Consider the following 15,336-nt stretch of genomic DNA (forward strand, 5'->3'; position numbering starts at 1 on the left):
TTATTTGTAATGTTAGTCACAATTATATGTCATGACATGATTTGCTTGAAGAGAATTATATGATATTTGGGTGATGGACAGTTTTAACTTACTTTAACTTACTTGTTGTACATTGTGCTTGTTTTTTATACATTGAGGTCCATTTTGTGTTGAGCTGCTATTAAACATAATGTTTAATAAACAAAAAAAATCATAAAGCAAACATATTATCCAGTCTCGTGTTGATTGGCATATTAAAAACTTTAAAATGATCTTTCAAAGGTATATTTAGTATAGAAAAAAAACGTCCTATCTATTTAATCTATCTATTAATTGTGATTAATTACGAGTTAATGGCCAGCATGTGATTAATCACGATGAAATATTTTTAGAAATCATAAATATTTTTAAATCACTTGACAGCCCTAATTATTGCTATTATTACAATTTAAAAAATAATACTTATAATAAACAATAATACTTAACAATAAAGTACTCATATTTAAAAATTAAGAAATGCATCAATCAAGCTAAAAATGCCATATTGTGTGAGTTAGGGCTTTAATAAGAAAACATAATTCATCCATAAAGGTTTAGGGACAGAAGAACGTGAGATAAATGGTTTGAGGCATAAGGATGATGCAAACTGACTCAAAGCGACAAAAAAGAAAAAAGGTTATTATTAAAGAAGAAAGAGCGAGAGGGGAAGAAAAACGTGTGACATAAAAGGGAGCCTAGTACAGAATAAAACAGCGAGGGAGGAACAAAATCAAGGACAAAGAGTAACTCTCACAGTGTCACATTTAATTTTCACTTTCAAAAGCTGCACTTCCCCCCCAAAAGATTTCCGCGCTGAATACAAAACAGCTCTGTTTCCAAGCCCGAAAGGAAGGGAAAGGCAGCTAACAGTTTAGGTTAGCTAGATTGTAACATCTTTTTAGCCTGCCAGGTGGTCACGTCACGAGACACTGACCGTATGTTTAACGCTAACACGCATTGCTAACTGGCAAGTGTGGAGACAGCGCGGAGGCTCGAATGTGCTTGAATGCCCCATATGTGTGTGTGCACTTGTTCCTACTGTACTTTCTGCCTGCACACAAAGACACACACACACACACACACACAAGGAATCAGTCTCATTTGCTGTCTGGTCACCTGTGTTGGTGCGATGATGCGTTCAGGCCCATTAGGTTTACAGGAGAAAGCTATCCTGCATACATTGTCTATGTCATTAGAAACAGGCGAGACTGTCGCTAATTGCTTCCACTCTGCTCTGACTAATTGGAATGAATAAAGATGATTAAAAGGACTAAAAATAGCTGCAGGGGAGAAGCCACGCAAGGTATCGGTGGCGGAGGAATTTGAAAAAGGGAGAGATAGTTAACCGTGCCATTCTCATCGCTTCTCCGTAATGACGGCTCAGCTGCTTGTGTAAACGACACATTCATATCTGAAGCTAGTTAGCCAATGAGTGTGGCCCACTGCTTGAAAACTATTGCTTATTTCCACCTTTTTACTGTTCTGTATGAACGACACTGTCATGGAATAGGAGGACTTAGTCAACCCAGAAATTTCCCAGCTTTGGTTGTCGTATCAGAGCCGAAACTAAAATCACCTTCAATATAATTATATTAAAACTAGTTATTACTACTGCGATTGGTTGGCGACCAGTCGCCCAAAGTCAGCTGGGATAGGCTCCAGCATGCCCCCGTGACCCTAATGAGGAGAAGCGGTATAGAAAATGGATGGATGGATAGTTATTACTATTAACTTTTAAAATGGAAAAAAACAAATGTAAAGCAACACCCAGTAATTATCACTATTGATATGCGATACCACTGATTTTGTTTCTGATCTGATACTGACTAAAATTCAGGCTGGTATTGGCGATACCGATCCGATACTGCAAATATATTATTATTGCACGATATATATTTGCAATAATGCAATTTAATGTAATGTGTGTGGTAAATTTAAAAAAGTAGCGTATTTCATATCAGACATTAAAGACATTAAATTAATGCATTAATTAAATAATTGTTAATTTAAATAAATTCATAATTTAAAAATTAACTTAAGTAATGTATGTATTGTATGAGATAGCAGAGTCATTTACGATATAGCCAAGATAGTGTACAAGAAAAAAACAGAGGAGAAAAATCCTAAAATATGCGAAAATTGTATGTAAACAATACAAAAAAAAAGTACAATAACCAAACCATGAAAATAAATGAATAATTAGTAAGAACTATTTTAAGAATTCACACATGGCTCGTTTATGATAAGAAAACGTTTCAGACAAACATTACTTCAAATGACTGAAATACCCAAAGTATCGATATTTTGATGTGAGAATCAGTTTCGGCATCAAGAGCTTCTATCGGAAGTATTGATATTGCAGTATCGATCCACACAACACTAATTATTACTACATATGATAACAAATAAGTATCCCCACGCCTGTTATTTGTGTACAGTTTTGCATATGGTTGTTCATTATATATTATAAAATTACATATTTGTGTTTTTATATAGTTATTGCATAGTGTAAACCAGGTCTGGCAAACTCATTTTCATTGAGGGCCACATCACAGGTCAGAGGGCCGCTCGTAACTGTGAACATACTGTGTATGAATATAAATCTATAATTGCCTCATTATTATTATTATTTCAAGATTCCTCATGTATTTGATAATGTGCTTTGAAATCCTAAGTCATGATGACAAGCAAATACAAATGATTTTTGATAGCAACGTATGGTTGGAATAGCTTGGTCAGATGATATTAGTATTATTACTATGTATAATTTTGTCAAAATTATTTTTAGCATTTAATTTTACTATTTTTTTCCAATTTTGCAAGAAAGATGAGGTGATTTTGTGACATTCATTATTTCCAAGCTTTTGTAGTAAGCCTACATAAAATGCTGTGGCGGACTAGATCTGGCCCTCGGGCCATGAGTCTGACACCTGTGGTGTAAACACACCTTTATAGAAAGTTACTGTGCACAAACTGTATGGTTATTAAATTACAACTGTTTGATGTTGCTTGTTGCATTTATAATTATTGTTATTATTATTATGATTTATTCACTTATTTCCAAGAGTTTTATTTTGTCTAACTATTTATATTGCATTTCAGATTTTCTTTGTATTTGTAGTTTTTTAACCATGCAAATCGGTTGACACATCATCTTACAAATGAAAGACAATGGTAAAAACAATGCCATTCAATTTCATTTGTAAGCGTCTGTAAATCGCCAATGGGGGGGGGGGGGGTGCCATATAAAACATCCTCTAGGGCGCCACTTGGGAAGGACCGGCTCTGCATGTTTCAATTTTGAAAAGAGGGCCTTTTTTAATGAGTTTTTCCTTCTTCAGTAACAACCCCAGTAGGAGCATACTGTATATTGATGTGTATTGTAGTGGGTTTTGCTTGCAGTGCATTGAATATCATAGGGCTGCATTCAGTCCAAAATCATGCCCATTAAGTTAACTGGAGACTCTAATTGTCCATAGGTGTGAGAACGTGAGTGTGAATGGTTTGTCTATTGGTGTCTTTTCATTTTGTTATGTGCTGGGATAGGCCCGAGCTCACACCAGTGCAGTATAAGCAGTACAAAATGAATGAAACACTTACTCCTGACGACAACATTGACATTCTTGCGAGCAGGGTTGCCCACATTGTTGACCGCCGTGCAGTTGTAGAAGCCAGCGTCCATCGGTGTGACGGCCCGCAGTATGAGCGAGGCGCCCCGAACTTGGGCGTTGAGGGGAAGGGGTCCCGGGTAACGCGACCACATCACATTAGGAGTGGGGAACCCTGAGGTCACCTCGCAGGTGATGATCACATCCTGTCCGGGATCCACCACCACCGTGTCATCGACGGACAGTCGGACCATTGGAGGAGCTGGAAAAAGATGCAACCTGAATATATGCAATTTATTTGCTTTGCAATTGTAGAAAATGATTTAATGATGAAACCTGCAGAAATGTAAACCTCAATGTTACCTGTGAACCTTCAATGTGAATGTTTCACAGTGGGGGTTGCATTTTGGTTGCAGTCATTGAATTGTCTTTAGAACACAACAAGGAACCTCAATACAGCCCATGCGTCATGTTTACGTATGTACAGTATCACCCAGTATTCATTTTGGACTATGGTCGATCAAGGTCAAAGTTGGAAATTTCCGTGTTTCCCAGTAAGTTAATCACGTAATCTTATCTGTGTGCACCACGTAGAGTAAAAGGGTCATCGTGCCCATAACATTTGAGATAACAGTGTTCTTTTGTGTTTTTGCCATAAATCACAGAGTACATACATGTGCAATGACAAAAGAGTGCAGTGGAACACAATCATTTGGGGAAATATGCACCTCTACAGTCCCAAAAATCTTTGCAATTCAAACCGTCGTCATGTGAGAAGTGGTGTGAGACCTCAGTTCGGTGAGTAGAAAATGATTCAACTGGCCCTGCGATTTGCTTTTCCTTTAGGTTTTTTTGCAAGACAACAAAGGGTGCTAAGAGAAGAACATGAAGTAATTCTTTACTTTTAACAAAAAGACTGGAACCTTGATGTGAACGGAACTTGTCCTATCTTTGTCTTGTGTTTCATTTCACACTTAGAGTATGTGACCATTGAGCATTTAATGAGGATGGGAACAGTTTGGCTGTGTAACAGATTATTTCTAATTCCAGTATATCCTTTGTCAAAAAATGTTAAAATCTAAACATATCGCCCTCCCAGAACCAATTGTGTTCCACCTTTGAAGGTACTCCGTAGATAAATTCTTATTTTCTAAGACTGACTTCATATTAAAAGGCCACATGCTCGAGGAGTTGCTACTATTATGCTTGCAAAGTAATATTGGAGAATACAGAAGGGGGAATATACAATACAGTTCAAAGCGGATTCCAGGTTTTTATCAACCTGAGAGAGAATTAATCCTCACTCCGAGGCGGACTCCTCATACTACAGAAGCAATCCATTCCTCTAATAGTTTTTTTTTTTTTTTTGCGGTACATCCACTCAGCCAATCTCTTTTTCAACCGACAGCAATCGCCTAAATGAAAGAGGTGCATAAAAAAAACATTAAAAAAAACAAAACATTTCCACCAAAACATGAACACGTATGAAGATGCTTACAGTCTCTTAATTGGGAGACAAAACTGTGCGAACAGACACACTATAATGTTGTTATTTGTCGAGCTGGTTAGCGGCCCTGGAGGCCACCTAACTCATTTATTCACATTGTTTTCTATGTATGCATTTATAACAGGTAGTTTCTTCCATAGGAAAACAAGGTTACCCTGTAATTGAGAAAACACTCTCACACTGTAGCACACAGGACTTTGAAGCCGTAAATTTAAGCAGACACAGCTGACAAGTAAATCTGAAGGATGGGCGAGTTCATTCAGTCCTTCATCGATTACAGCCAAACTCCTTTTCCATTATACCTACCGTGTAAATGTGGCATTTGGACAAGTGTGCAATAAATATGCTTAGATCAATGGGTGGCAAATCTTACTGTGTGTTCACTGTAAAAAGTTGAGCCTCGATAGGCCATCTATAATAATTCAAGAGCACTAGAAAAACATCTGGTCAGGACACCGTATGGCTTTTATGTGATTGAGATCAAATCTAAAGCAATAATCCTGTAAGCACCTGAACATATGTTCTTTCCTCTTGCAATACATTGTTATCCCTCAAGGAGCAATAATGAGCTGGGGCTTTAGGTGAAGGCTCATATGAGTACCATGCTGCTGCTGAAGCTATTTTGGTGCCATTTTAACATTTTTAAACACTGAATCCTGAACTGTACTAGAATCAAACCTCAAAGCTCCATTTCATTTTTTCCCAATGGAGCCGACGGAAATAGAAATAGTCCATTCCAAAGTCAAACTCTCCCCATCATAAAGCTTTTATCAACTGTGCAAGCACGATTTTAAGTACAATTTTGACATTCCCAATTGTCATACAAGTGTACTTATAATGATACGCGGTGGTGTATTGTCATTTGTACACAGAAAAGCTAAATCCAACTTTAAGCCTTTCAAAGTCATGGATCAGAGCTTCATGACAAGATAAGAGGTACGGAGGATATAAATCCACTTTAATATCTATCTGCAGATGAAATTTCATTAAAATCTGATAGTGTGAAATATGTTAATTTTGCCCCGGAATTACTGTGTACATGCAATTAGCAGTGTGGCGTGGAAACCAATACAGCGTGCTGCTGCAGAATTATTACCCTTCATTTTCTTCCCGGGACTTTTTGATGATCAAAAAAATGAAAATGGCTACTCTGTTGACTTTTAAAACAAATGTCACAGCCTAAGTTGTGATATATTTTGTAGTACGGTTGAACTTGCCAAGGTCAGCAGGTCGATCACAGCTTTTGTCTTGACTCAATGTTAAAGTAATGGAAACCAAAGGCGCTATTTTCTGGTATGAAAATTGCTTTAACTTCTTTAATACTTGGGGTAGAGAAGTGAATGAGCTATAAAGTTAAAGTTCAAGTCATGTTTTTTCAGACAGAGTTAATCACAAACTTGATTTTACACAGTTTAAAAATTTGTAACATTCCTAATAAGTATGTCAGCATTACGGATCATCTACACCTGGTTCCTTTACAAAAAAACGACGGGAATCTAGGAAACTTCACCTGCACTGTCCAGCATCTTTCTTTCACAGTCACATAGGTTGAATTTTTGAAAAGTTACTGAATTGATTTAAAGTTACTGAATCGTTTCGGATCCTACCGTTCTAAATGAACCAAAAACGTCCTTGAATTGTATCAGTAACCGCGAATCGTTTACACCCCTAGTTATGACATTTTAATCATACGTGAACCTAGTGTTGAGACACACATTATCTAGACATAATAATATATTTCCCTTGGAAATATCGGGTCAGCCTCCCTTTTTCTTGTACTGTTTCATATTAAAGCGATTAACCGTACTGATCCGAATATATGACTATTTTTTTTCCACAGAAATGTAAAAAGGTGTCTTCTCCCCCAAGAAAGTCAGAGTTTTTCTTCTTGTCACTCTCACAGTCTTTATGGAAACGTCTATGGGCTTTACAATGTCATCTTGCAGACCATAAAGTCTGGATAACATCTATAGTTTTTGTTTCCAATGAACACTCCATCACCGCATGTTTATCTGTCCAACGACATTTAAACAAAAACCTGTCATTTCAAAATAGAAAAAGGTTAAAAAAAGAAAAAAAAACAAAAAACGGCGTGATGTGGGATAAAAAAAATATGAGCGAAAAGAGATAAGTGAATCAAGTGAGGATGTTAGAATTACAGCTTCAATTTCCTGGGGATGTGTGGGCGACAGCGGGATCAGCCTCCGCTCTTCCCCAAACTAATGGGATTTGTGTGCAGCACAGCAGTTTACAAGCAGGTAACAAATGTCTCCGTCTTCAAAGCTCGCCTTCTTTTACTGTCCTCTCCATTTTCCTTCTGTCAGTTTGTCACTGCTTTACATAGTTGTTACCTTCATACCCCCGCCCCCTTTTGTTCTCGACGCTACACACTCTCTGCGACTTAATTCCATTCAACATGACTTCATAATGAGTCAATAGAATGAACAATTTATGCTGCTAATTGAGATAATAATGCTCAGCATTGATTGACAGTATTAGATAATAATACTTTAACTATTATTTTAACGAATGGTGACTTTGTTAAGATACAGAAACCATCGATCATACCGTATGTGTGGTTGGTTTTTTTAACATCAACACTTTTCTAATTTGAGGCTTTATTTTGGACATTGTGAGTCAGTGGTACTCTCTTCTGCACACCTGTTTCATTTTTAAATAGTGTCTTACCCCTTTATTGGCCAGGGAACTTAAAGAGGTGTTCCAAATGGACCCCAAATGACCCCTGCGAAGCCACATGGTTTCTTTCAGCCAATCAGCAAAGAAGTATAATGTTAAAAATTTAATTTTTATTGGCAACAGGGGTCGATAAGGACTTGGCTTTTGGACAGGAGGGGTGAAGGTTTGCATCCTGCTGAGGATTTGGGGAAAACTAAGGGGGGAATTGGGATTGGTGGGGTATTAATCTGCTTTCTGGGTACCGTTAAGGTGCCTTTGAGCAAGGTACCACCTTTCTCTGTCTTGCCTGCATGCCTACATGTGTGCGGATTGGTGCTTTGCATATGGTGGGGGTTTCACGGGGAGGTGCGGCAGCTCGAGAAAAATAAAGATTCAACCACGTCATTTGACCCATGTTTTATCTGTTTCCATGCGTCCTCTCGTGTCTGTGGATTTGACCACTCCTGTTCCAACCTGGCTAAGCCTCCTCTGCCCTGCTCTAGCCTGGTCATCCTTTCCAGTGGATGCCAGTTGGTCGAGTTTTGTAAGCATAACGTGGTGAAGAGCAGGGATTAAACACCAATTTCTCCTGTGACTTTCCCTTCCTTTGAACATGTAAATTCAGCATTTACATTTAATATTTTGTTGTGTCACTCATCATGTTGCCTAACCTCTAGAACTTGTAATCCACCAACCAGCCCACCACCCCACCCCCCAACCCTCACCCCTCCACTGTTCCTATTGTGGAGGAAGAGGATTTGGACGTCAGCCATCATTAAATGGTAGGACGGGATTATGATCTAAAAATCAATCAATCCCCTTGTCCCACAGCGGTGATGCAGCAGTGATGGCGTGACCCAGTTGGGGGAATCTAATCTAAGCGGTGAGTGACACTACAAGGACACGCAGAAGCTTGGTTGGGAATTACAAAACATGTTAAACATTACAATTTATTATTTTCTTCTTTTTTATGATAATCTCCTTCTCTGTGCTACTTTGTTCATGTATCTCATGCTCATAGCTTTGTGTAGTGTGTATTTTATTGTGGCTTCTTCCTGTCTGTTATTCATTTTGTGTTTCCTGTCACTCCCTGAAGCTGTGAGGTCCAGAAAGCATATTTTTCTACATCGCTCCCTCACTCTATCGCGGTTTTTCAAAAATGAACTAATTAATAAATGATCGCCGTTTTATGCTTGCCTATGGCCTATTTTTAGTCAAGAATTATTGAAGAACAACTGATATGTAGTATTCTGGTCACTAGATGGCAGTAATGACCCAAACCGCTGTACTTGACAAAACGGACAAAAAAATGAACAAATGCATGACTATGGAGACTTAATGACATAAATACCTCTTTATCATGTGAATTATCATCACATCTAGCAGTATATTCACCTCATCCTTGATTTTTTTTTTTTTTTAGTGACCGCATCTCTTTTGAGAAGTCGAATTTTCCCATTAACATTCAATTTCCTGGGGACTCATGCAAAACCTCCAAAAGCGGCCTGATTGCCCGATTATAGGTCCAGTATCTCCCAAAAGTGAATTGACCTTTCTCATTTCAGTTCGCATTGTTACTAGTGTATCGTCTCAAGACACAATACTACAGAAATGAAACTTGAATATACGTTACAGCAGTCAGTGTACAGCCTATATAGCAGTATAGATTTAGTACTCGTACTGAAAATGAGCCATCACACAGCCATCGTTATCCAAATAGCCGGCATCGGGGAGCTGTGAGTCATTTTCTGTGATGTTATCATTAAGAAGTGGCAGATGATTCCAGTAAAAACCTGTGCGGGTCTGGTGAATTCCATGCCCAAGAGGATTAAGGCAGTGGTAGATAATGGTGCTCACACTTCATATTTACACAATGGACACAATTTGGACATGTCCACTACGTACAGGCATGGGCAGGTATGAGATTCTGACGATATAATAACCTTGAGCAAATATACCACGGTTTGACGGTTTCACTGTATTATAATCCAAGCTCTAAAAAGTGTTGTTTTTTGAAAAGATATCTTTATTGAAAAGAGAAAAAGAGTCAATTGAATTTAATTGACTGAAGGCCCGGACAATACAATGACTGGATGAATGAGAATATTCACAGGAATATTTTTAAACCATAAAACATAACACGATGAAAGGGAACGTATGGATTTAAAATAAATAATCCTGCAACTCAAGTCCCAACACATTAGATATTTTCTTAGTAAAAAACAAAAACAAAGCAAAATGCAAATAAATGTAATCAAGTGATCGAAGAAGGTCACAACATAAATATCGATTTTTTTTTAAAACCTCGAAATGTCGTAGTGCAGCTGCATGCTCACGAGGCAGCTAACAACACCTGTGCTATCTATGCCTGACGTATGGCAACGCAGCACACACCTGTGGTTTCAACACATGGAAGCCCAATTTCGACTGTGAGCAATAACACAGGACGTGACAAAGTATTTCCATGTAGTGGCCGCGCTGGACCTCCACGTTCTTGCATATCGTAGAAACGGTATCACAGAAAATTTTAGTGGTTTTGAAACCGTGACTTTTATATACCTTGAAAACAGTAAACGGCCCAAGCCTAGTCCACTGTGAGGTGTACAGAATTGTGTTCTATTTAGACAATGATGGTTGTGTGTTGAGTCATTTCCTGTGGATGGTAAATCTACAGTATCCTGCTATACAAGTATACAGTATACACTGACTACTTAGAGACAGTATATCCAAGTTTATTGTAGTAATGTCCGGTTGCTGAAATGTGACGTGTACTCACCTTTGTATACTGCATACTGCATATGCAAAACAGACGTCATTTTGTAGCTTTGTAGAATGTGAGCCTTACAAAAAGGACCACAATGACATATTCAGACTTAAAAACATATTATACAAAGTAATGCAGTCTCTTGAAAGGTTTACCGAGATGAAGTCAGATGGTCGGCATTAGAAACGTGTCAAAGGAAAGCAGAAAACAACAAGAGTAAAGAGAAATAACAGAGCAGGGCTTTCCCTTGCAGTGTATCAGTTTGACCATAACGAGGCTGACAGAGCTGTCATTGACAATGTTGTTGCTTGTAAGAGAGTTGCCGGGCGGCGGTGTGGAGATGGATAGAGCGCTGCGGACTGAATTGGAGATAACAGGCAACGTGACAACTGAATTGCAGCTGACGGCCCTGTGATGCCTTTTCACTAAGACAGGTTGACAATGTTGCGCACTGGGAGGTAAACGAAAGGAGAGACAGAGCAAATTTGAGGGGAAAGTCAAAGGGTGGAGGGGGAAAAAAACAGAATCAAAAGGGAGAGAGAGCAGGAGGTTGAATAATAATGAAGAAGACGCATGTGAGAAGCAAGACACAAGTATGTGAAAGCCACAACAGCGTATGCATTTTTGCCATTTTTACTTACATGTGGCATTTGTGAGCCGGAAGGTGACTGACTTGTCTTCAATGTTACACACATTGCGAACCGACACCTGACACGTGTAATCAGCAAAATCCTTCATTCTCAGGTTTTTCAGCTTCAGCACCTTCGTCTCACCCTAGATTAGAAAAGAAAAACAAACATTTTGAAATCAAAATCACCGTACTGATTTTTCCTTTGATGCTGGAGCTCTGTTCTCTTTATTCTAATGTTCTCCCAAAAGTCAACTGAAATCTTTTAAATTTTTGATGAGCCATGGTACAATAAACAGACACACTAACAAACACACAAGCCCCAATTATTTCTACAACCCTACATTGGATGATATTGAGGAAAAAAGTTTTAAAATGATGTGGTCAGGAAAATGAAATAGATTTGTGAATGTTTCCAACTGTTTTAGCAACTACTGTGGGCGCTCGATGCTGTGTAAGCGTCTAGTGTGGACGTTGGGCTAATCAATTCTTTGCCAGTCTGGATGAGGACTCTGCTGCCAGGACAATTGAACTCAAGGGATTCTGCTCTGTGCTCGACTGATGCTCTGATAAACAGACAGAAAAGGAGACGTTGTGCTAGTGGTCTCAGAATGGGGAATCATGTTTAAAGACGTCTGCTGTGTTTACAGCAACTTACTAATAAGAAACTGATGGTCTGAATTGTTTGAGCAGGAGGGAAAATTAGGTCATTCTTATTTAAACAATAATAGCAGCACAGTTGGTAAGTGCACAGATATACAGGTATATGTTTTTTGTTTTGTTAGTTTACTTGTTAGACATAACATTTGTCAAATAGGTGGGAAGGTTGGGTGATCATTTTTTGGTTCATTGGTACAATTGTTTGCTGGTTTTGACGGACTGTACTGTAGGTAGGAAAGATGGTCGGCCAATTGGCAGATACAGAAGTTGGAAGGCAAGGCAGCAGGCGGGTAGGTTGGCTAGATGGCAAGTAGGTAGATTGTAATACAAGGTACTTAAGGAAGTTGGAAGGTTAGGGTTGTAGTTGGTTATTTGCTTGATTCTTAGCTCATTGCTTCAATAGGGCGGTAGTGGGTAAATGGTCAGTAGGTATATCGATGGTAGATGGTCAGTAGGTAAGTAGGTGGTTTAAGAGGTTGGAAGGAAGAGAGGGAGGTAGGTTGGGTGGTCAGTTGCTGGTTCATTGTTTCAATTTTTTTATACTTTTGTCAATCTGTAGGTAAGAACGTAAATGATTTGTACGTAGGGAGGTCAGCCAGACAGGTAGGATGGCCGGATGACTGGTAGTTGGGGATTGGAAGGTAAGCAGGTCGACTGGAAAGTCGAGTAATTAGGAAGGTTGGAAGACAGTGAAGTAGGTAGGTTGGGTGGTCAGCCATTGGTTCATTGTTTCAATTGTTGGTGTTGTCAATCTGTACAAGGTAAGTAGGTTAGTAGAAATAGATAGGTAAGAACATACTGTAGGTGGCTAGGTTGTTTGTAGAAGGAGAGGGCAGGCAGTCAGGATGTTGGTCAGATCGTTATTTGGTAGATCAGTATGGAGGTTGGAATGTAAGTAGGTGAATATGAAGTTAGGGACCAAGGAACGTAGACCGATAGCTAGGAAGATGTGTTAAATGATAAGTAGGTTGATACTTAGGGAGCTTGAAAGGTAAGAAGTAGTAGGAGTAGATCGTTTAAAAGATCAGTAATTGGTTCCTGAGTTTGACTGTTTGTTTTGTTAGTCTGTAGGTAGGAGGGTAGGTTATTTGCAGATAGGAAGGTCAGCCGTTCGATAGGTAGGTAGGCTGGTTGGTAGAACAGTCATTAGGTAGTTAGGTGTGGCGGTTGGAAGGTAAGTGAAGGATACCTGAGTGTAAAGCGGCTCATAGATGTCCACACCATTGTCTTTGCTTTGTTCAATGAGCACGCTGGCGCGCTTCCATATAAATCGAGCAGGCGGGTTGGAGTTGACGGTGCAGCGCAGGAACACCGTCTTCTCTTGGTAGTAACTTCCACGCACGTCACTGATGGTCTGGTGAACCGTCAGAACTGGTGTGTCAAGGTCTGCAAAAACATCCAAAATAAAACTTTAAAATTCATCGACAGCTTTAATTTGCATTGATGTTGTGTTGGCTAGTTGGCTCCCCACACTGACCAACAGTCTGCCTACTGATCATGACTCCTAACAAGCACACGTCTAATCTGTTTTTGTTTTTTTCACATTTGCCTTTCTTGTTTTGACTTTCATTTACTATGTTTACTTCCACCATCTTCTTCTCTTGGTCATTTGTCTCATATCTGACAATTTGCTTTGCATCCATGTTTATTTCCATATTGCCAGTGTCTTTCCAACAGCGAATACAATTTCAGTGTGGAGGTTGCCATCTCCCTAAAAGTAACTGCCACTTTCACTCCTCATCACCATCCATCCTTCTTTATGTATTACCTCCTCTCACTCCTTTGCTACATTTTTTCACAGCAACTTATTTTCATGTAATGCACCCTAATTGAAATATGATGCACACCAACATGATGGAAACACAAACACAAATCCCTCATTGTCATTGTCGCTGCTGCGCTCCTCACGCCATCATGTGAGCACGGCGCACGCAATGTGCAAAGAAGGGAACGACTGTCCTGTACATGTACTGTACTGATTGCATTCTTGATCTGACATGTGCAGATTAACATCTTACAGTATGATGTTAAAAAGGGCAGTGCTGTCACGTTAGGGTTGTATTACAGCCACGCATATGCACGCACGCATTTTGCATACAAAGCCTTCGGTTACAGGAGAGCACCAGAACAGATGGCACCTCAACACTCAGCAAAAAATCTAATTATCCATCCATTTTCTATGCCGCTTCTCCTCATTAGGGTCGCGGGGGTATGCTGGAGCCTATCCCAGCTGACTTTGGGCGACAGGCGGGGTATACCCTGGACTGGTCGCCAGCCAATCGCAGGACACATACATGTATAGACAAATTAGAGTCGCCAATTAACCTAACATGCATGTTTTTGGAATGTGGGAGGAAACCTACACAAGCACGGGGAGAACATGCAAACTCCACACAGAAAATGCCCAACGGAGATTCGAACCCAGGTCTTCCCGATCTCCAGACTGTGACTGTGTGGCCAACATGCTCACCACTACACCACCGTGCGGCCCAAAAATCAAATTATGTTGCAGAAAAAAGACTGCATTGGGTTTCTTAACCTCTCTCATTATTTATTTATTTTTTTACAATTTGTGTGTTTGTGTAAACTCATTGTTCTACTCTTGAAGAGCTGCACACAAAAGGGTGAATATTTTTCAAAACATGCACCCTTACTGTGTCGGATTGACGTGAAATTTCTCACAGAGCTTAATGTGCTTTACAAAACGCCCACTGTAACTTTAGGGTGTTTAGCCAAATAAACAGAATGTGGTACACACCTTTAGAGGACGACATGTCAATACAGAAGTGTCACATTTTGGAATGATTTTATTGTGGCCAGTTGAAGGCACATCTGTGCAAAATCCCTGCTGTCTAATCAGCATCTTGACAGGCTACACCTACATATGATCACAAACACAGATTTCGACAGATTTGTGAACAAAATTTGAGAGATATGGGGCTTTTGTGGACATAGAAATAGTTGTAGGTCTTTCAGTTATGAAAGATGGGAGAAAAAGCAAAAGATGATAACGTATTATTTGTAGTGCATGAGAAAGTGGAATGGTAAACGTAGCTCTCTTTTGCAGTTACTGCCATATTGTGAAGTTAAGCCACCATCTTTTTTTTTAAGCCCACATTAATTAGAAACACCGGCGGTTATTTGTTTTTTAGACCATGCACCCGGTGACTATTGAAGCATTTTACAGTAGCTGTGATTTAACTTTCAGGGCTTGTGCAGTATATAAAAGCATTGTTTTAAGATGCTATCCACTCCAAATGCGTGGTGTTGCTGAAAGCCAAAGCCGGCATAGCTTTTTTTTGCAACATGGTTCCAGACACACAGGATTTTGTTATTTAATGCTTTGGGCCAGTTTACCAAACATTTCATAACAGAAAAGTACATTAGCGTGCAATCAAAATACAAAGCGCTAATACCATACAAGTGTATGTAATGCTGTTCAGATATTATTAGGATCAGCTAGTGGATCACATAG

At 39.2% G+C, this 15,336-nt stretch overlaps 1 protein-coding gene across 5 annotated transcripts in view; it reads right to left on the minus strand.

Annotated features, from left to right (window-relative positions):
- Nucleotides 1-15,336, minus strand: part of LOC129178146 (MAM domain-containing glycosylphosphatidylinositol anchor protein 1) — a 214,328-nt gene that overhangs the window by 66,776 nt on the left and 132,216 nt on the right. For all 5 annotated transcript variants that reach the window (XR_008569757.1, XR_008569758.1, XM_054770068.1 and 2 more), the window contains exons 5-7: nt 13,051-13,247; nt 11,215-11,347; nt 3,619-3,888 (exon numbers count right to left, since the gene is read on the minus strand). Coding sequence is in view for 3 of the 5 variants with exons in the window: in XM_054770068.1 (XP_054626043.1) it covers nt 3,619-3,888; nt 11,215-11,347; nt 13,051-13,247 (600 nt within the window). In the remaining 2 variants the exon portion in view is untranslated. The remainder of the gene's footprint in view (nt 1-3,618; nt 3,889-11,214; nt 11,348-13,050; nt 13,248-15,336) is intronic.

Source organism: Dunckerocampus dactyliophorus, chromosome 3, assembly GCF_027744805.1.
Source record: "Dunckerocampus dactyliophorus isolate RoL2022-P2 chromosome 3, RoL_Ddac_1.1, whole genome shotgun sequence".
Lineage (NCBI taxonomy): Eukaryota > Metazoa > Chordata > Actinopteri > Syngnathiformes > Syngnathidae > Dunckerocampus > Dunckerocampus dactyliophorus.